The 21,318-nt window shown below is 48.0% G+C and overlaps 2 protein-coding genes across 3 annotated transcripts in view; both read left to right on the plus strand.

The window, feature by feature from the left end:
* Dpf2 (double PHD fingers 2) overlaps window positions 1–14,715 on the plus strand; it is a 15,517-nt gene extending 802 nt beyond the window's left edge. Inside the window, exons 2-12 of one of the 2 annotated variants that reach the window (XM_015478254.2) lie at window positions 3,410–3,570; window positions 4,184–4,291; window positions 4,594–4,757; window positions 5,666–5,758; window positions 5,855–5,933; window positions 6,432–6,473; window positions 7,479–7,616; window positions 7,981–8,109; window positions 8,259–8,371; window positions 9,709–9,790; window positions 13,439–14,715. In XM_015478254.2, coding sequence (XP_015333740.1) covers window positions 3,410–3,570; window positions 4,184–4,291; window positions 4,594–4,757; window positions 5,666–5,758; window positions 5,855–5,933; window positions 6,432–6,473; window positions 7,479–7,616; window positions 7,981–8,109; window positions 8,259–8,371; window positions 9,709–9,790; window positions 13,439–13,515 — 1,186 coding nt within the window. In that variant the 3' untranslated portion in view covers window positions 13,516–14,715. The remainder of the gene's footprint in view (window positions 1–3,409; window positions 3,571–4,183; window positions 4,292–4,593; window positions 4,758–5,665; window positions 5,759–5,854; window positions 5,934–6,431; window positions 6,474–7,478; window positions 7,617–7,980; window positions 8,110–8,258; window positions 8,372–9,708; window positions 9,791–13,438) is intronic. The other variant, XM_015478255.2, reaches the window with a different exon arrangement.
* A 1,123-nt stretch (window positions 14,716–15,838) lies between these two features.
* Window positions 15,839–19,406, plus strand: Tigd3 (tigger transposable element derived 3). The gene is made up of 2 exons (XM_015478256.2): window positions 15,839–16,724; window positions 17,609–19,406. Exon 2 carries the CDS (start codon window positions 17,625–17,627, stop codon window positions 19,038–19,040), a length of 1,416 nt encoding a protein of 471 aa, XP_015333742.2. The 5' UTR covers window positions 15,839–16,724; window positions 17,609–17,624; the 3' UTR covers window positions 19,041–19,406.
* Window positions 19,407–21,318: the final 1,912 nt, after the last annotated feature.

Here is a 21,318-nt window from a genome sequence, read left to right on the forward strand (position 1 = left end):
AGCCGTCCGCCCGGCCTCCCCTGCGGGGTTGGAGACCGCTGGTTGCGTGACGTTTGGGCGGGGGAGCGGGCACCCAGGATTAGAAATGATTCTTGGGAGGAATTGTCCGAGGAGCACGTACCGAAGGGAAGGGACTGGGGGGAGTGGGCCTTTGCGCCGTCCAGAGCCGGCAACCGGACCGAAGCCGTCCGGGGCGACTTAATAATAGCCCACGGGGCCTCGGGTGGGCATTCCCCGCACCGTAGACAGCGTCGTGCTGGTCAGTTTCGAGCAGAGTTAGTTACTGGTTGTTGGGAACACGGAGACTGGTTTTTTAGCTGCTTCCTGTAAATTAAAGGTGTTTGGGGACTTCGAGGTATTCCCAGCTGCTCTCTTCCTGGAGAAGAACCCAAATGCATTTTCAGATGGATTGGTTCATTAATGCCCGCTGGGCAAATGATGCAAGGGTAGGAAAATCCTAGAGTTGTCTAGATGTCCAGTCAGGGCTTTTGGTTTGAATGGATGATAAGGCGAGGTTTGGAATCCATACTCAGGGACTCACAGCTTCTTATCTGTCTTTGTTGTAAACTAAACCCCACTCTCCCAAGAGCCATTTTTTTAAGGTTAAGTTGCTTCTCCCCCACTGCCTGGAGCCTTTTTCTTCTAGAATGCTTTCCCACTTCCATTAAGCTAAGTGCCTTTTCCTCTTGTGGGTTTTTTTTTTTTTTTAACTTGCTTTTTGCTCTATCCTGCTCTTTCAACCACCCCTCCTCCCAGCACTATTATCTTTTTGATCTGCTCACTTCAGTTTCCCCAGCTCTCTTAAGGCTGACGTTTTCCTCAATTTAGAAATGATGCTGTGGATCTACCATTTTTATAGTTATCCATCCTTATTCAGATGTTCTTTGTTTCCCTGCCTTTCTCTTTGTTGACTTTCCCCATCCCATTGTAAGGGGAGGATTTCACACAGATTTCATGATTGCCAGAAAAGGATCAAAGCTAGGTTTTGAGAGTTACATGTAATGAAGCTCCTCATGTTGAAAGACTTTCTTCAATAAAATGGTTTGCCAACCTTTTCATGGAGTGTTATAAGTTACTGGTTGCCCATTTAAATAGAGTGTGGCTTTTCATTTCTCTTAAAGAGCTGTAGAGATTGTGGGGGTCACCAGCCACTGACTCCTGAGTATGAATAATGAGAAAGCAGCTTTCTCTTCAGTTGTAGCTGCAGAGGACTGTGGGCCACAACTAATACCTTCTCCCACAGAACTTTTGCTTTAAGAAAGGGGCTTTTATTTCTCTTGTACCATTCTTGTCATGGAGAGAGATGCTTTTCTGAAACTTCTCTTGATTATAATGTGACTAGTTTTCTGAAAGTTAAGGGTTATGTGTTGAGGTCAGGGCTTGCTAGCTCATCTTTTCTGACTTTCATCTTGTCCTGAGAGAAAAATTTCTGTATTTGCGAATTTTCTGTCCTTCCCAAATGAGATGTCAGAATTGAAAGTCTTTAAGGAGTCTTACTAGAGTAAGATACTAATGTAAAATAACCGATGGCTGACTAGTTTGGGAACTTTTCAAGTTAGGTAAAAAGATCTAGAAAATAGTGTTAGCCTGAAATTTCTTCTTATAGCAGCTCTGAGTTCATAAGAGCTCTCTCATTCTCTTATCAGACCCTCCCCCAACACATTTAAGTATTTCATTCCCAGCCCTCTAACCTAAATGATTGTTTATCCCCCCTTATTTAATAAGAGCTCTGACAGAAGAGCTCTCATCCATTCCCCCAAACCACTTCCAGCCTCCTTGCTCTGATTTTTGCAGTCTTCATCCCGCCTGGCCTTTCCTTCCATTTGACTTCCAGTGTCAGTATCAATTCCCATCAGCAGAAACAAAGGAGCTGCTGCACTCAGCCTTGTTTATCCAATTTCCCTGTGTGATGAGGACGTGGCTGCCTCCTAAAGGCGAGCAAATGTGAGCCTGTTTCCTTCTCCACTTTGCTCTCTAACACAAGATTCATGTCTACCTCAAATTACAGTCATTACAGCACTTCGAATCAAGCCAGGCTGTGTTTGGTGTTACTGACTGTGTGGGGTATTTTTTTCACTTGCTGGGAACAGGCTAAACTGTGCAGTGCTCTATTGCAGCCACACAATGACAACCCCCTCAAATATCAGAGCAGGATTTGTAGATGTAGCTTAAGTTACCAACAGAAGCCACGGAGCCTTACTCTTTCCAGCTTCTTAATTCTGGTTCTCTCCCTCAGAATCCTTATAATGTTAGAGCTCATCTAGTCCAATCTCCCCAATCCACAGAAGAGCAACAGAGATCCACATAAGTTGATGAAGTGTGCACATTCATGACTTGTAGCCAAGCCAGGTCTTTTTATTCCCAAGTTCAGCCTGATGTGTCCCAGACATCTTCATGGGTAATGAGGACACTATGGGAAAGAAATCACCTCTGCCCTCAACAAAGATTGATTGAATTTTGGACTGGGGGGTGTAGCTCAGTAGTAGAACATGTGCCTACTGTGTGGGAGGCCCTAGAAGATTGATTAAATATAAAAATGAATTGTTGCAGTTAGTTTACTCTCTCAATACCAAAGTAGTTGTTAAGCCCTGAAGGACAAGAACAAGATTGATTCATTGTACGTACTTCTTAGAACCATATAATTCCTGGCAGTGTGCAATTTTCTAGCTTTTTAAGGCACTTAAGGATTTCCCCTTGCTTCAGCTCTCATGTTATGTCTTAGTGTACTTGTCAGTAGTGTGCTCAGTAAAAGCTTCCAGGAACTTCAGGTGTTGAGGGCCTGGAGGCCTGCAAGTTCTTATCTACTTCTTGGTTACACTAAAGGTAGCATCTTGTGACACCTCAACACTGTAACTTGCTTTTTCTTCCTAGTTATCTTCAAAATTGTTTAATATCAGTACATGAAGAGCTTCTTTTATATGGCTAAATAGTATTTCATGGGGAGCATTTTGATAAGTCCACTGGGCCTTGGTAAATTCACTTCCCCATTTGTAAGATGGGCTAGCATCTATTGCTAAAGTCATGAGGGTTAAGAGAACTAGCATCTTAGCTAGCACAGGGCTGGATGTATTGAGAAACATAAGAACATTTTATTTTTCCTCCTTTCTTTTTTCTTCAGTGCTGGGGCTTGAACCCAAGGCTTTGCACATGCTGGGCTAGTATTCCACCACTGAGCAACATCCACTAACCCCATTTCTACTTCTTGTTGGTTAAGATTTAAGTCTGATTAATTTGTAAAGTACCTTTCCTCATGATGACTTGGTGAAGGGGCTTGGTTCCCAAGAAGCAGAGATGGAGACAAATAGAACTGAAGAGGTAGTCTCCCATTCTCCTGAGCCTTCTAGAAAGGCATTTGCAGGGGAGAGGATGGCTTAGCATCCCATGCCCTTGCTTTTTGTCTTTCCTGCAGCCTTGGAGAGCAGTACTACAAAGATGCCATGGAGCAGTGCCACAATTACAACGCCCGCCTCTGTGCTGAGCGCAGCGTGCGCCTACCATTCTTGGACTCACAGACTGGAGTAGCCCAGAGCAACTGTTACATCTGGATGGAAAAGCGACACCGGGGTCCAGGTGAGAGTACAGACTCGGGAAGGGAACTCAGGAATGCAAGGAGGAAGAATTTCCCTTCTCTTAGGTGATGGGGTAGTTGAGGGTTCCCACACTGCTCCCTACCTGTGTATGAACATGGTCTTCCCATCATTAGAAACCAGGCAGGATGAAGCAGATGGGTTTGTACCAGCACCTTTGTTTTCTGCCCTGCCAAGGTTATTATTTGGGTTTTGGAGAATGATATATTAGCCCAAGGCCCCTAAACTCACTTTTTTTTTTTTTTAAATACTGGGGATTGAACCCAAGGCCCTGAGCCACATCCCCAGCCCCCCCCTTTTTTTTTTTTTTTTTTTTTTTTTTTGAGACAGTGTCTTGCTGAATTGCTTAGGGCCTTGCTAAGCTGAGGCTGGCCTCTAACTTATGATCTTTCTGCTTCAGGCTGCTAGGATTATAGGCATGGACCACCATACCTGGCTTACATCTATTTTTTCCCCCCTTAATATTCTGCCAACCTTGCACTCCTGCTATCAGTATTTCTCCCTTGCTGTAAAAGTCAAGGGAGCCTACTCAACTGGAAAGTATTTAGTGTTTTCTAGGACTGGGTTAGGGCATAATTTTTGTCTTCCTTCTATAGGATTGGCCTCTGGACAGCTGTACTCCTACCCTGCCCGGCGCTGGCGGAAAAAGCGGCGAGCCCACCCACCTGAGGATCCCCGGCTTTCCTTCCCATCTATTAAACCAGGTAAGGGACACCTTGCCTGAACAGGGGCATGGCTGGCTGTATGGCAAGAGGCCTGCTAATTAGCTGTCACTACCAGGCCCTGTGCTAGGATATGCAGAGGTTAAAATGAACTTGAGTATGATTTCTTCCTTCAGAGAATTCAGTTTAGTAATAGAGACAGGTAAACATCTAAGTTGCAAGACAAATGAACTAGGGTGTCTTGATTCCTGGGCAGCCAGAGAATAGAAGACCATAGGTGTCCTTTTGTTGATCCTGGCACTATGTACCCTTCTGAACTTTATGTCATCCTGACCATGTTTCAGACACAGACCAGACCTTGAAGAAGGAGGGGCTCATCTCTCAGGATGGCAGCAGTTTAGAGGCACTATTGCGTACTGACCCTCTGGAGAAGCGAGGCGCTCCAGATCCCCGAGTTGATGATGACAGCCTGGGCGAGTTCCCTGTGACCAACAGTCGAGCACGGAAGGTATGAGATTAACCCTATTTCTAGGAGAGCTTTTATGGAGTCCAGCCTCCTCTTCATGGGAGGAAGGAGGCATCTAGTTAGCAGAACTAAAGTAGATCAGTGGTAGAGTGCTTGTCCAGCAAACATGAGGCCCTGGATTCAATCCCCAGCACTATAAAAACAAAGCAGAAGCTGAGGCAGCCCCTTCAGTTCTATTCTTATACCGAATGGATTCTCTGTTGCCATCTTGTCTTTCCTACTCCTTTCCATTTAAGTATGGATTTCCACTCATGCATCCTCTTTTACACAAAAGTTTCTGTCACAAAGTTTTTTGGCATCTGGGGTTAGATAGGTGAAGCAGACCTGGTCTCTGCCAACTGGGAAGTTAACCCTAAGTTTAGCAATAAAAAGACCTAAAGATAATGCCAGGTACCATGCTGAGTGCTTCTCCACGTCCTTTCCCTTTAACCCTGTACAGCTTTATGAGGTAGGTCTTGTAATCCCCATTTCGTGGATAGGGATGCTGAGGCAAACGTGTTTTAAATTTTCCCACAAAGTCACACGAGTAAGCAACAAAGTTCTCATTTAAACTAGGTTGTGAGTGCCAGAAAGGAACTACCAACAATGTTCCCCCATGGTAGCCAATCAGAGACAGGCATGGCAGGGAAGCTTTGTGGAGCATGACATTTAATTTGTCCAGAGATGGTGGGGAAAGGCATTCTGGGTAAGAGAACAATATGAAGTGGCACAGAGGAAGGAAAGCATTGAAGGGACCAGGAGTGTAATTGTAGGGAGAGGAACAAGGCTGGTATGAGTGGGGCCAGGTCACAGGGGAGGTCTTGGGCAAGGCCATGAGTGGCCAGTCCTTTGGTGAGGGAGCTTTAAAATGTGTGCTGTTTCTGCTCACTCTAATCTTCCTGTGCTCTCAGCGGATCCTAGAACCAGATGACTTCCTGGATGACCTTGATGATGAGGACTATGAAGAAGATACTCCCAAGCGTCGGGGCAAGGGGAAGTCCAAGGTGAAAGGCCAGTGTAGGGCCTGCAGCTTGGGACAGTGTGGCCCCAGGAAGTCCAGGTTTTATTTAGTAAGGCCATCATTTTTCTTTTCTTGGCAGGGTAAGAGTGTGGGCAGTGCCCGGAAGAAGCTAGATGCTTCCATCCTGGAGGACCGGGACAAGCCCTATGCCTGTGACAGTGAGTGCCTCATGAGTGGGTGGGTAGTCCCTGGACCCAGCTCCTGCTCTGGATGTCAGAGGGGGAGGGTTATGTTCTTGCCTTGAGTGGTAAAACAAGCCTGGGCTTTCATCCTGCCTGCTGACTGGTTCCCCCAAAAACCCCAGGGAGGCCTGGGCCTCTGTTCTATGATGGGTGGGACCTGCATGCTCTGGGAGAGATTTCTGCTGTCCCCTGGGATGGGGGAGTGGGGAGGACTCCAGCAGACAGGATTGGCCTCTCAGTGGGAGGCATCCAGATCTGCTGGCCCATCAGGCCAGGGTGCAGGGGGCTGGCCCTGAGGTCTTCAGTGTCTGTTCTCTTTCCTTTTGCTTTGGCTCGCCCCACTTCATGCCTCCACCCTGGAGCACCATCGCTGCTGGGGTTCTCTCTCGCTTGCTCCGCTTTCCTGCTGCTGCTGCCGCCCCGTCTCAAGTGTGTCAAGGCCTCCTCCTCATGACTTTTCTTTCTGTCTTTCAGATAGTTTCAAACAAAAGCATACCTCGAAAGCGCCCCAGAGAGGTAGCTCTCTCAACTTTTCAGACTTTTGGTTTTCCTATCCCTTTTTCCCTGCTCCCTTGTTTCTCCTGCCTTTCTCATCTCCTGTGATGCTAGTTTTGAAATGTCTGGAGTGGCATGGGGGCAGAAACCGTGGAACTGCAGTTGTGCTCCACTTCTCAGAATACTGGAAACTGCCTTTACCACTGCTTGTGACCCTCAAACTTATTCCTGGGGCCCATGGGCCTAATGCATGGAGTAGCTTCAGAAGCATTTAAAGAACCCATTACAGAGAGATCCGTCTGTTCCCCCTTTCCCAACAGGTGCTCGGTGGTCAGCTAATGTTCCCACCATCCCTGCACCTCCTACTCCCATCCTCTTCATTCCTTCCGGCTGGCCCCTTAACCTTCTGGTGTCACTGCTCAAGATTATAAGTTGCCTTGTGGGGATCTGCTTTCATTGTTGGAAGGGATGGACAGACAGGGCACTGATTGGGAGTTTGTTTCAGTGTGTTTGGGGACCAGCTACCTCAGCCGGTTTAGTTGGTAGGTTGTCCCCAAAATACCCACTCCCAGTCCTTTGTCCATTCAACAGGTGTGGACTCGATGGTACATGTGGGGTAGCGTGAACCTCCCACATTTACTGAGGAGTGAGAGTTTGAAGTCTCCCCTTCTTGTCATAAAACAAGACCATAGATACTTTTCTTCCCTTTCCTAACTTGAAGCTTCCCAGATTGTTACTATTCCCAGGGCAAGTAGTGATGCAACAAGGGCTGAGCCCCTGCAAAAAAGCCAACATGGAAGAGTAATAGTGACCATGCGGTTGGTTTTTAGTGAGGGAGAAGAGTGCCAGAAGTTGCAGAGCTTCAGGGACTGCTGTTCCTGACTAAAGGTGGGGGTGGGGGTTACTGTCAAGGTTTGTCCCAGAACAGAGCTGCTGGCTCAGGGGTGGTTGCCGTATGTTTCAGGGGTAGGGATGTGGCACTCTTGTATCCTAATACCTTTCCCTACAATCTTCTTCTCAACTTAGTTTGTGGAAAACGTTACAAGAATCGACCTGGCCTCAGTTACCACTATGCCCACTCTCACCTGGCTGAGGAGGAGGGTGAAGACAAGGAAGACTCCCAACCACCCACCCCTGTTTCCCAGCGATCTGAGGAGCAGAAATGTAAGCTGAAGTGTCAGAGGAGGTGGGCAAGCGGGGAGGGGAAGACTGCTTATGATTGCTCTTCCTTGCGGGGATGCTGAGCAGCTCAGGAACCCTCATAAGCATCATCAGAATTCTCTCAGCCCCACGTGGTGGTGCACGCCTGTAATCCCAGCAGCTCAGGAGGCTGAGGTGGGAGGATTGTGAGTTCAAAGCCAGGCTCAGCAAAAGCAAGGCACTAAGCGACTCAGTGAGACCCTGCCTCTAAATAAAATACAAAATAGGGCTGGGGATGTGGCTCGGTTGTCGAGTGCCCCTGAGTTCAATCCCCAATACCCAGAAGAAAAATAATTCTGTCTTTTTCTTTCTTTCTCTCTCTGTCTAGCCAAGAAAGGTCCCGATGGATTGGCCTTGCCCAACAACTACTGTGACTTCTGCCTAGGGGACTCAAAGATCAATAAGAAGACAGGACAACCTGAGGAGCTGGTGTCCTGTTCTGACTGTGGCCGCTCAGGTACCTCTACCACCAAGGAGAGGGCTGCCACAGCACCCATTCCCTGTGGGGCTCTTGGCCTGCTGACTTCCAGCACTATCATAGTCAAGCAGCTCATCTCGCTTCTCCCCACATTTCCGGCCACCTATTTCACTCACCTCCCCCTACAGGGCATCCATCTTGCCTCCAGTTCACTCCCGTGATGATGGCTGCTGTGAAGACCTACCGCTGGCAGTGCATCGAGTGCAAGTGCTGCAACCTCTGCGGCACCTCCGAGAATGACGTGCGTGTCCCACCTGCCCCAGGGTGGCTCTTCCCAGGCCTCTGCTGCTCTCCCCACAGTTCCCTACAAAGCGAGCTTTCGTTTCAAAGGAGCAAGATCCCTCCCACAGCCCCTCCCCAGCAACCCCATGGAACTTGGATTTGTCAGCAAATTCAAGTTTCTTGAGTTCCAGCTTTAGGTCAGACACTGTTCTAGGCTCCAAGGATACTAAACAAGACAGACAAGATCCCTGCTTTCATGGAATTTGTGTTTTTGTGGGAACAGCAATAAGCAAGGAAATGAGAGCTTTTTATGATGTGCCTTGAAGAAAACGAAACCAGTGATGTGGTGGCGAGTAACTGGATACTGATTTAGATTTATAGTCAGAGATGACTTTTCTGAGGGGGTGAGGTTGGTGTTGAAATTTGGATGATACCAAGGAGCCAGTCCAAGAAGGTTTGGAGGTAGATCATTTTCTTTTTCTTTTTTTTTTTTTTGGTTTGTTTTTGTGTGTGTGTGTGTGTTTTTGGTACTAAGGGTTGAACCCAGGGGCAACTTACCATTGTGCTACATCCCCAGCCCTTTTTGACTTTGAGACAAGGTCTTTCTAAGTTGCTGAGGCTGGTCTCGAACTTGTGATCCTCCTGAATTGCTAGGATTACCCGTGTGCATCAGTGTACCCGGCAGGAGTTAGAGCATTTTCAAGGAAGCAGCAGCCAATATGAGGCCTTCAGTCTGACAGATTGGGTATATTCAGAATCCTGATGTGGCTGACTGGAACCTTCCTATGCAAGGGAAAACACGGGAGAAGATAGATCAGAGAAGTAGGCACTGCCAGACCTTGGGACCTCAGAACTTTGGGCTCTTTTGAGGGTGGTGGGGATGTCCTGGAGGTTGAACCCAGAGCCCCTCATACATGCTGAGCTGTGCTCCACTACTGAGTACCCAGGGTCCTGGGCCTCATGTTCTAATCCAAATACAGTATAATGATGTTAAAGGCTTTTAATTGGAAATGACGTGTTCTGTTTTATGTTTTAAAAAGATAACATCAGGTACTTTGTGGAGAATAGATTTTATGGGAAGGGTGGAGGCCATTTGATCAGTTAGAAACTCTGATAGGATCCAGGTGAGGGATGACTGAGTTGACCTGGGAGGTGATAGACAATGTTGTTTTCTACCCAGAGATTCCCACATCTGTTCTTTCTTACATGCCACTTCTCCCTGTCAGAAGTAGCAGCAGTGTTCTCAGAAGCCCTCTTCCTGTCCTTGCCTCTGTTCTCCCTCGACTCACCCCTCCCCACCTTACTAAGGCACATAAATCATTGAATCCCCTTCCTCTTCCTTCTTGTCTTCTGTAGGACCAGCTGCTCTTCTGTGATGACTGTGACCGTGGCTACCACATGTACTGTCTCACCCCATCTATGTCTGAGCCTCCTGAAGGTAGGCAGTAAGATCTTTTATTCAGAAAAATCATTTTATTAGTAACTTAAAAAATCACCTGTACAGTAAATACTGAGTTCTGTTTCTTTATGTTATTAGTTATTTATTCTTCCAAGTTAAGAAGTAAGGTACTTTGCCGTAACTGAGTTCAGGATGTTTTCCTAGCATTTCAGCCTGAATGGTTTAATGTTTGAAACTTATCATCAGTTACATTTACAAACAGCAACCCATGAGAAAACAGCTGAGCAGAAAATAGTCACCCAAAAGGGGAGCTTGGTCTTCCAGCTAGTCCAGAAACTGAGTTGGTAGCTTGTCTAATGTGAAGCTTTTCTTTCATCTCTCTGAACTTGACAGATTTGAGTGTTTGCTTCCCGCCCCCCAGTAGTTTATTTTAATAATGCTCCAAGTTTAATGTTTAATAATGTTGAGAGTTTATGTAAGCTCCTCACTGAAACTAGTGGCCCTAAGAAGCAGCTACTTTTCCACTAGTCCCCCTCCAGCAGGATTTCTGTGCCTAAACCACCACCTATGTAGAAATTCAGGAGCTTACTGAGAAAAACTCTACTGCCCAGTAGCTGCACTGTGCACAGAGGATGGGAGCCAGCATATAGGCAGTAGAAGTGGTTCACTGTGTGCTGAAAGCAAACTTATAGGTCAAACTGCTGTCACTTTATAGAAAATGAGGCTACTAAGAAGTCTGAGTTCTTTAGTAGTGCAGGGGAGCATTCAGCTGCAGCCATATCTAGTTTATAAATTGACTTGGGAGGAAGTAGTGTTTTGTGTTTTGTTTTGTTTTTTAGGAATAGATGGACACAACACAATGCCTTTATTTTTATATGGTTCTGAGGATCGAACCGTGCTAGGCGAGCGCTGTACTGCTGAGCCACAATCCCAGCCCCTGTTTTGTTTTTTTAACCCATCAAATAACATATTTCAGATGAAATTTGCATTAACCCCAAAAGGACTTTCCCATTGACACCAGGTAGTGGAGAGCTGCAGCTGAGTGTCCTCTGGAGTGTCCAGTCCACTGAGTGGCAACTCTGAAGGACACATACCCCCAGCCCCTAGTTTTTACTTTTTTTTTTTTTAGTTGGACACAGTATCTTTATTTATTTTTATGTGGTGCTGAGTATCGAACCCAGTGCCTCACACATGCTAGGTGAGCGCTTCACCACTGATCTATAGCCCCAGCCCAGTTTTTACACTTTTTAAAAAATATTTTTTTAGTTGTAGATGGACACACAATATCTTTATTTTTATGTGGTGCTGACGAATCCAGTGCCTCACACATGCGAGGCAAACACTTTTCCACACAGCTCCAGCCCCTAGTTTTTACATTTTTAAAGGGAATTTCAAAAAGAAATGGAAGATGGGAGTGAAACTGTGTGGCTCACACAGCTTAAAATTACTAACATTTTTGCTCTTTATAGAGAAGTTTGCCAACCTCTGCTCATTGACCTTGGGGTTAGAAAGGACCTTCCTCTTTTAACTTTTTTTTAAAGAGGGAATTTTTTAATATTTATTTTTTTTAGTTTTCGGTGGACACAACATCTTTATGTGATGCTGAGGATCGAACCCAGCACCCCGCGCATGCTAGGCGAGTGCGCTACCGCTTAAGTCACATTCCCCTCTTTAACTTTTAAGTCACATATCTTTGAAGAGTTAATAAAATCTGAATCCTCTCCCCCAGAATAATGTCCAAATCCACACATGTACAATTTATGCTTATAATTTTAAAACATTAAGGGCTAATTTTTTGTCCCCCTCTTTAAAAAAAGAATAATCCAGCCATAGCAAATATATATTTTTTAATTTTTTTAGTTGTAGATAAACACAATATCTTTATCATTTATTTTTATGTGGTGCTGAGGATTGAACTCATGCCTCACACGTGCAAGGCAAGTGCTCTACCACTGAGCTACGGCCCCAGCCCCATAGCAAATATTAATAACAAGATCTGAGACAGTTTTTTTCTTTTTTTCTTGCAAGAGACAATAATCTCCTGTTTTTATATGAACTTAGTCTTGGGTCTTAATGTTTGAATCATCAGAGTTTACCCCCTTTTCACAGAAAGCTGGGTTTTTTTTATTTGGGGTTTATTTACGTGTGTGTGTGTGTGTGTGTGTGTGTGTGTGTGTAGGGGATTGAACCCAGGGCCTTGCATGTGCTAGGCAAATGCTCTACCATTGAGCTACATCCTAGCTCTTTTTTATTTTGAGACAGGGTCTTGCTAAGTTGCGCAGGCTCTTTGAAATTGTGATTCTCCTGCTTCAGCCTCCCAAGTAGCTGGGATTACAGGTGTGTGTCACCACACCTGGCAGAAAACTATCCTTTTTTTTTTTCTTTTTTAAATATTTATCTTTTAGTTGTAGTTGGACACAATACCTTTATTTTATTCATATATTTTTAAGTGGTGCTGAGGATCGAACCCAGGTGCGAGGCAAGCGCTCTACCGCTAAGCTACAACCCCAGCCCTGAAAGCTATCTTTTTTTTTTTTTTTAATATTTATTTTTTAGTTTTCGGCGGGCACAACATCTTTGTTTGTATGTGGTACTGAGGATTGAACCTGGGCCGCACGCATTGCCAGGCGAACGCGCTACCACTTGAGCCACATCCCCAGCCCACTGAAAGCTATCTTAATGTGGAAATAGAACTGGTTTCTCTGAAGCCTTTTTATTTATTTATTTACTTATTTTTTGGTACTGGGAATTGAACCCAGGGCCTTGTGCATGCAAGGAAAGCACTCTACCAACTGAGCTACATCCCTAGCCCTATTTTATTTATTTATTTATTTATTTATTTTTGAGACAGGGTCTTGCTAAGTTGCTGAGGGCCTCAGCCTCCTGAGTTGCTGGGATTACAGACATGTACAGTTCTGCCCAACTCTGAAGCCTCTTTTCATGACCTTTGTTCTACTTTTGGGGCCATGAAAACCATGTCTGATTATTCTGATAATAATACAGCTAAAGCTGGGGCACTCTATCTATCTATCTATCTATCTATTTATTTATTTTGGTGCCAGGGATTGAACTCAGGGGCACTTGACCACTGAGCCACATCCCCAGCCCCATTGTATTTTATTTAGAGACAGGGTCTCACTGAGTTGCTTAGTGCCTTGCTTTTTTTCTAAGGCTGGCTTTGAAGTTGCGATCCTCCTGCCTCCGCCTCCCTAGCTGCTGGGATTATAGGACTGCGCCACCTTGCTTGGCAAGCTGGGGCACTTTGAAAACTTGTCTTTACCAAGGCTCTCCTGCTATTCCCAGGGCATCTGATTTATCAGGGCCAAGAGGACCTGGGCATCTGTATTTGATCCTATAGCTGATTGTTACTTTCATCTTCATGAAAAATGTTTTTCATGGTATTGAAGACCAAGAGGTTCATCATGAAACTGCTGCTGCAGAATTACTCTTATCCCACCTAGAGATGAGGAGTAAAGAGTGGAAGGACAGGGCTGGGATTTTGGCTCAGTGGTAGAGCGCTTGCGTAGCTTGTGTAAAACACTGTGTTTGATCCTCAGCACCACATAAAAATAAATAAAGATATTGTGTCCCATCTACCACTAAAAAAAAGAATTTAAAAAAAAAGTGGAAGGACAGTAGATACGGGTTTTATGGGGCCCACCTTGACTTCATTATGCTTCTCTGCAGGAAGTTGGAGCTGCCATCTGTGTCTGGACCTATTGAAGGAGAAAGCTTCCATCTACCAGAACCAGAATTCCTCCTGATGTGCCACCCCCAGCTCCCCCACATATCTAAGGCTGTTTCTCTCCTCCACCTTGTTTTTTCATACCTTTCCTTTCCTCCTCTCTTTCACAAGTCCAGAACCTTGGGGTGGTCATGCCAACCTGCCTTTGGCAACAACAAGCAGAGGTGGCAGCTCTGACCACCTCTGGCCCCAGGCCCTCAGGGAGAAAGGAGCAGCACACTGCCCCAAGGTGTACCCGTGGGCCCAGCTTCTCTCTGCTCTCCATGAAGTGCATTCACTCTGCTTGCCTTGGGCACAGGCCTTGGTGATCACAGGGTTCAAACCGTATCCTCCGAGAAAGAGTGGGAGAGCAGCTCACTTCTCTTGGCCCAGCTTCTGCTCTGGTCTCCAGAGTTTCCTCCCCAGAGATGAGCCAGGCCGGGCCTGCTTGATGGGAGCAGCTGGGAGTCAGCAAGCTGAAGCTATGCACCAGGAATCTTCCATGCCCTTTGTGCTGCTTAGCTTTGCCTCCTCTCTTCAGGGTGGCCCTGCTACAAGGGGTCTTTTGCCTGAGCCAGGATGCTCTTGGTCACCTTCCTGGCTTTGCCCTATCCTGCCCCACCCCATCCAGGGGAGTAGCAGCTTCACCTGTCCTTCCTGTGCTTGCCTGGCTCACTTACCAGTGGTCTCTGGAGACCCAAGCATTCCCCACCCTCAGAACCTCCTGTCTTCTGCCTCCCTCCTTGTTCCCTTTGCTTTTGTGGGGAGAAGGGACACATCAGGGGGCCAGGCCAGCAGTTTGGGGGCCATAAGGAGACGTTGGATAATGTGCCTGTTTTTTAACTCGACAAAAAAGCCTACCTCCAAAATCCCCTTTTTGTTCTTCCTGGACCTGGGCATTCAGCTTCCTGCCCTTTACTGAATTGGGAGCTTCTGCCTCCTGCCTGTGTATCCTGGCTCCTAGGTCACAGGAATGCATAGACGTCCCCTTCTTCCCTTGCACGCTCGCTAGCAGCTGGTAAGGTCTTCATGCCCTGATTTCTTGGTTTTCTGCTTAGTGGCGCTGACGCTGACATTAAGTAGAAGGGGGATGGTCCATGCCAGGACACCCTGGAATGACCTTCCTTTGCTTGTGGGCAGGCCCTAACCCACTGTCGCTTTGGAGTTGTGTCTCTTCTCCCCTCCCCTTCTTTAGTTCCTGTATTCTAAACATTAGTAAAAATAAACATTTTTACACAGAGCCCTCTGCTGGATGGTTTATCTCCTAACTCTCCTGGTTAAGAAGGCCATGTTATCTAAAACTTTATTCCTTCAGACAGTGTATTTTGTTTGTTTGTTTTTTATTGTTTTATAGCTTTTTTTGCCCCAAATCCAAATTTTTGAACATGTGAGCCGATAAAAAATTAGTTATTTTGTAATTTTGTTATGTAAATTCAAGTTTATAACAACTTCTTATAAAAAACAATGAAGCTGTTTTCGTCAATACAAAATTTGGGTTGAAATAACTAGCATCCTGTTTATTTCTGTGCTTTGGTTGGTTGAGAATATTCTGCTAGACTTGGATAGAAGTGGTGACAAGTTTATAATAGTTTACCTTGAAATCTCAAAGATACTTAAAATGGATCCAGAAGTTTGATTATTATATAAATTTAAGTGACAGTAACATAGGACACAAGTAACATCACCATGGGGCACATGAAAGCATTTGCATAAATAATGAGGGCAACCTCCTTCAGAGGGGCCTCAGTCTTGGTCTCAGCCCTGTCTCATAATGTTGCTTCCCTACAGTATTCCTGGGGCAAGAACTGTCCACAATGCAGCTCTGCAGTCTTTCCCAGGATACATTTATATGCACAAAATTAATCCCTTGCGACAAAGTAAACATTTTGATGCTGTGTAGAGGATCTTGTTATGTCTCACTTGAGTGTGTGTTGAAGTTTTAAATTTTGTTTTTGTGGTGCTGGGGATCAAATGCAGACCCATGCAAATGGTAGGCAGGCAGACACTCTAACCACCGAGCTACACCTTAGCCCTTAAATACTTACTTTAGAGAAAGAGTCATTTATTTATAGGTCCTCTGAAGTCTCCTTTGGTTTGGTTTTGCTTCTGGGTCATCCTGAAAGTCGCCTTTTGGAAGACTGAACTCTGGACTGTTCTGTTACAGTAAATAGGGTGTTCTGAACTGGGATGTGAGGAGCTGAGCACGTACATCTTTGAGTACTTAGACTAAAGAGGCCAGGAGTAGAAGGAGGGAGTGGGGCCACTGTCCTTGGCGGTTGAGTAGCAAGGGCTGGAAAAGAAAGGTGATAATGAGAACACTGAAACTGGCATGAGGGAATGTGAGAAGGGTTTGCAGGACTTGGAGCGGTGGATAGCAGCTGGTAGAATGCAGTGGTACGGAAGCCTATAAGCTAGGCAGGCCGGGAAGGGGGGAAGCTGGGGCTGCAAGTTAAAATACCCAATTTTGTTCGGTTCTGAAAGTTAGCAAGGAAAGGAATATTAGATCTCGAGTGTAGGAACTTGGATTTTGTCAAGAGGTACCAAAACATAAAAACGAGTTCTTACGCCTTGAATCAGAACTGGTTCCAGGCAAATAATGTTCGGTAGCCGGATTGTTAGACGTGAGTCCCGCGCTGTCCATGGTAACTAGCTTTTGTGTGGCTTAAAGCTAGCATCCATTTTCTCCTTTCATCATTCTCTCAAAACAACTCCGTGAGGGCCATTCGCTCCGTCTAGTAGAGGAAGGAGCCCAGGCTGTTTCAGGTCACGGCCAGGAAGGTCTAGGGACGCGCGACTGCCTGAAGGCTCACCTGGCTCTTGGGCTGGTCCCGCCCCTGGTAGCTCCAGGGGAATCCCGCCGGGTGCTGGCTCCGCCCCCCCCCGCGCCTTTACTCTGGGAGCCCCGCCTTCAGAGGTCCCGATGAACCGCCACTTCTGCGGCCTCCAATGAGACGTGGTTAGGGGCGGGAAGGGGCCCCGCTGGGGGCCAATCTGATCGGTCAGGGGCGGGGCTACGGCGGGTGGGAGCCGAGGAGCCGCACCGCGGTCTTCCCAGCCGGGAGAGAGCCCGGCGCGGGCGGCGCGCGCGGAACCTGGCTGTGCGCGCGCCCGCCGCCCGCGCAGCCCCTCAGCCCGCTCCGCCCTCGGGGTCGTGGTGCCAGTCCTTCACCTGCTGTGCACTAGCTCCCCGGACAGGGGCTGGGGAGCCGGGTAGGGGCAGAGGCGCGAGCCACGGGACTAGCACCTGAGGTGGGTGCGGAGTGGGAGGCCCGGCGGGCGGGCGGGCGGGTCGCGCCTGGATCTGCGCCTGGGTCGATCTGGCCGACGGACTGTGGGTCGAGGTGGGGAGAGGCCGGCCAGGGCGCAGAGCCGGCTTCCGGCCTGCCTGAATCTCGGGAGCAGGTTCTCGCTCCCTGGTACCCCTCCCAGGCCACCACCCTCCCCGCGGTGGACCCCCGCCCCTCTCGCTGCCTGAAACCTCCTCACCCCTATCACCCTTTGTCGCCTGTGCACCTGCACGCTCCCTTGCCCTCCCACTTCCCTTCTAGGCTGGACCCTCTCCCAGCCTTACCCCTCTCCTTGCCCTCCCATACAGCCCCAAATTAGACTTGCCCCAATTTGTTCCCTAGACCCATCTTTTTCCCCCTTTGTCGTCTATACACCTGTCTGTCTCAGCTGTGTCCATTCACCCCATCACCCTGTCCCCTAACATCATCTGAGTCCAGCCCAGGCCATTGTCCTCATCTCCCTCCCATGGTATACACACACACACACACAGCCCTGATTGTCCCCTACACCTGCCCCAGCCTCAGGCCCTCTCCAATCCTCACTCCTTTGTTGTCTCAGCAGCTGTCCCTGGACTCTATTCATCCTTCTCCCCCAATGATGCCAAACTCCAGCCCAGATTCTCCTCTCCCTCTGACCAGAGATGCCCCCTCCCAGCTCTGTTCTGGCATTCCCTGGGGTGGTGTCCAGCCCACTCCTCAGCCAGTTCATTTCCTTTCCTCTTTCAGCTGGTCCAGTCTCCCCTGGTCTCCCATACTCCATCCCATTCCCCTATCCTCTCTTCCTTTCTGCACTCTTCTCCCATTCTTCTGGTCGCACCCACTATACCTTATCTTCTGTCTCCACAGGTGCCCTGGAGGAACCATGGAATTGAGTAGCAAAAAGAAACTCCATGCCCTGTCCCTGGCTGAGAAGATCCAGGTGCTGGAACTCCTGGATGAGTCTAAGATGTCCCAGTCTGAGGTAGCTCGGCGCTTCCAGGTGTCCCAGCCACAGATCTCACGCATCTGCAAGAATAAAGAGAAGCTGCTGGCAGACTGGTGCAGCGGTACAGCTAACAGGGAGCGCAAGCGCAAACGGGAGTCCAAGTACAGTGGGATTGATGAGGCCCTGCTCTGCTGGTACCACATTGCCCAGGCCAAGGCCTGGGACGTGACAGGACCCATGCTGCTCCACAAAGCCAAGGAACTGGCAGATATCATGGGGCAGGATTTCGTGCCTAGCATTGGCTGGCTGGTCCGCTGGAAACGCCGAAACAATGTAGGCTTTGGGGCTCGCCATGTCCTTGCCCCTCCATTCCCCCCTGAACCACCTCCCCCAGGGCTCACATCTCAGGCCCAGCCTCCTCTTTCCCTTAAAGACTTCTCCCCAGAGGATGTTTTTGGTTGTGCCAAAGTGCCCTTGCTGTATCGGGCAGTGCCCGGCAGAGCAGTTGCTTGTGATCAGGTACAGGTACTGCTATGTGCCAACAGCAGAGGCACAGAGAAACGACGGGTATTGGTTGGCGGGCTCCGGTCAGCTCCAAGGTGTTTCTTTGGGGTCAGCAGTGAAGCACTGCCTGCCTCCTATTACCCTGACCCAGGCATCCCCTGGTCAGAATGGTTAGCACAGTTTGACCAGGACATGGGGCAGCAGGGCCGACAGGTAGCCTTGCTGCTAGCTGCCCAAGTGATGGAGGAGCTGGAGGGCCTGCCTGGGTTCCACCATGTGAGGCTCTTGCCTCTGTCTGCCTCCAGCACCACACCTTCCCTGCCTGGCTCTGTAGTCTGGGCCTTTAAGGCCCACTACCGACACCGACTGCTGGGCAAACTGACTGCTGTCCAGAGCGAGAGGGATGGCACCTCACTGGCTGAGGCTGGGGCTGGCATCACAGTGCTGGATGCTCTGCACATGGTGGCTGCTGCATGGGCCAAGGTGCCTCCTCAACTCATTTTAAGCAGCTTCATTCAGGAAGGGCTGGCCCCAGGTAAAACACCCCCATCCTCAGACAAAGATTCTGAGATGCCACCAGTCCCCAGTGGGCTGAGCCAGGAGGAGTTTTCCCGCTTTGTGGACCTGGAAGGTGAGGAGCCAGGGCCTGGAGTTTGCAAAGAGGAGATGGGCACTGACAACGAGGAGGGGAGCAGGATGGACAGCTTTGAGCCCTTGCCCACCAAAGCTGACGCCCTGCGGGCCCTGGGCACCTTAAGGAGGTGGTTTGAGTGCAATGGCACCTCCCCAGAGCTTTTTGAAAAATTCTATGACTGCGAGGCAGAGGTGGAACGGCTCTGCTGCCTGTGAGGGTACTCGGCTGCCACCAGAGCCCTCCTGCTCTGTTTCCCATGGAAACGCCTCTCCAGAAGGCAGATCGGCCCTTTCCTGTGGAAATACAGTGTGTGGAAGAGAGGACTTGCGACTTCAGGTCTAAGTTCAGAGCCAAAGTGCCCAGGCCCTGAGAAGAGGCTCTAAAGGTGGGGCCTGGAGGTTGGGAGTCTGGGCTATATAGTTTCCAAACTCTGTGAGAAGGTTCTAGAGCCTGGGGAAGGAATTTGGAGGAGCTGGGGCTTGGCAAGGTAGGACTTGGGCTTTAAAGACAGTAGCTGTATTCCTTGAACACCATGTTAAAAACAGTTCTGCTTCTGGAATAAAGTTTTTAACTAGAAAAAAGGCCAGGGTGTGATTTTTATCAGAGGAGGGTAAAATCTTTCAATTCAAATTTTATTTTAATTTTTAAAAATTTTTTAATTGTAGATGGACACAATACCTTCATTTTATTTATTTTTTAAATTTTTATGTGGTGCCAGGGACTGAACCCAGTGCCTCATGCACGCTAGGCAAGCACCCCACTACTGAGCCACAATACCAGCCCTCAATTCAAATTTTAAAAACCAACTGCTGACAGTTGCCCCAGTGAAGCTGTGGGTGGGGACTAGTTGGATTCCTCCTTCCGGAGGTCCAGCACCCAGGATTCCCAGGTGTGGACAGTCCTTATGGCCCACCCTGCTAAGAAGTAAAGCTTGAGGACAGACAGATCTGGAGGATTGTCCCAGACATTCTATAGCTCTGATCATTTTGATCTGATTGCATATGTCTGGAGTGGAGGTGGGAGGTTAGGCCAGGGGTGCAAAAAGGAGACAGAACTTAAAATAATAAATATTGATTGATTTTTTTATCCATTTATTCATTATACAACATTCTTCAACAAGGCCTTCTGTGTGACAAGATTGCAGAGTTGTGTCACAAAAGCTTGTGCAAAGTGCTGTGGAGACTCCTTCCTGGTGGAGGTGAGCTTTGAGCTGCAGCTGGAGGGGCAGACAGAGGAGTGGGAAGGATGTGCCAGATTAAGGGACAGCAGGCACAGAGGCTGATTGTGAGTGAGGGAGCTCGTCAGAATGTGGAATGCATGGGAAGGCAGGGGGTTCTGAGAGCCCCCAGGTAAACTGGGGTTCTAGTAGCAAAGCAGCTAGCAACTCTGTCCTAAAGGGAAATGTAGGGGCTGGATGTGCGTGTTTGCTGTATGGCTTCATGGGACACTTCACCTGGCAGACTGCCTAATGCCTAGTTTCCAACCCATGACCAGGTGTCACTTACACGGGAAATTGTTTATACTGGCAGAAGCTCTATGGCTTCTGTCTGACCAGTGTTCATTCATGCCTGCCTGGTTATAGCTCTGGTGCTGCAAGCTAGATCTTGTGGTCTCCACAGTGTCCTGGGGAAAAATCTGCCTGGAGCCACCCTGGTTCATGAGATGAAAGGTACAAATTCAATATACCACCACAAAAGGAAATAGGTTAAAAATTTTATTATTTTCAGATGCTGGGCAGGGAGGACACAGTGAGTAGGGAGGGCAGTTCTCTGTCTCTGCATCACTTGAGGCAGGAATGAAGAGATAGACTCACAGGGGGAGGGGAGAAACTAGCATTATATATAGTGAATTAGGTGTGGGTCACTTTACTTTTTATTTTTGTTAAGAATTGGGGTCTCTCTGAACGTGTTAGTGCACACCTGTAATTTCAGTGGCTCAGGAGGCTGAGGTAGGAGGATGGCAAGTTCATAGCCAGCCTCAACAATTTAGCGAGGCCCTAAGCAACTCAGTGAAACCCTATTTCAAAATAAAAAGGGCTAGGGATGTTGCTCAATGGTTAAGTGCCCCTGGGCTCAATTCCTGGTACCAAAAAAAGAGAGAGAGAGAGAGAGAGAGAGAGAGATGGTCTCCCTGTGTTGCCTAGGCTGGCCTCAAACTCCTGGGCTCAAGAGATCCTGAGGCCTCAGCTTCTCAGGTCACAGGGACTGCAGTGTGGTATTGTACTTCTAATGGCAGGCAGTGACCTGAGCTGTGCTGTTCCTATAACATGGCAGTAGTATAGAGGAGACCCCAAGAGTAGGAAGGACCTTTATAGCCCACCAAGTTTACTGTTGGAGCACCATCGAAGAGTCTTAGGGAAGAAATGAGTCATTCTTGGGATTCTAGGATGAAAATGGAGACAGTGCAGTGTGGGTCAAAGATGTGGGATCGAGAGGCAGAGAGACTCTCATGGAAGCAGGTAGGAGATGGTGGAGGCAAGGCAGATCCCCAGCA

Source organism: Marmota marmota, unplaced genomic scaffold (assembly GCF_001458135.2).
Source record: "Marmota marmota marmota unplaced genomic scaffold, marMar, whole genome shotgun sequence".
In the NCBI taxonomy this organism is placed as follows: Eukaryota; Metazoa; Chordata; class Mammalia; order Rodentia; family Sciuridae; genus Marmota; species Marmota marmota.

What these genes read in the sequence shown, in the direction of transcription:
- Tigd3 (XM_015478256.2), top strand. Translation starts at nt 17,625, where the DNA reads ATGGAATTGAGTAGCAAAAAGAAACTCCATGCCCTGTCCCTGGCTGAG.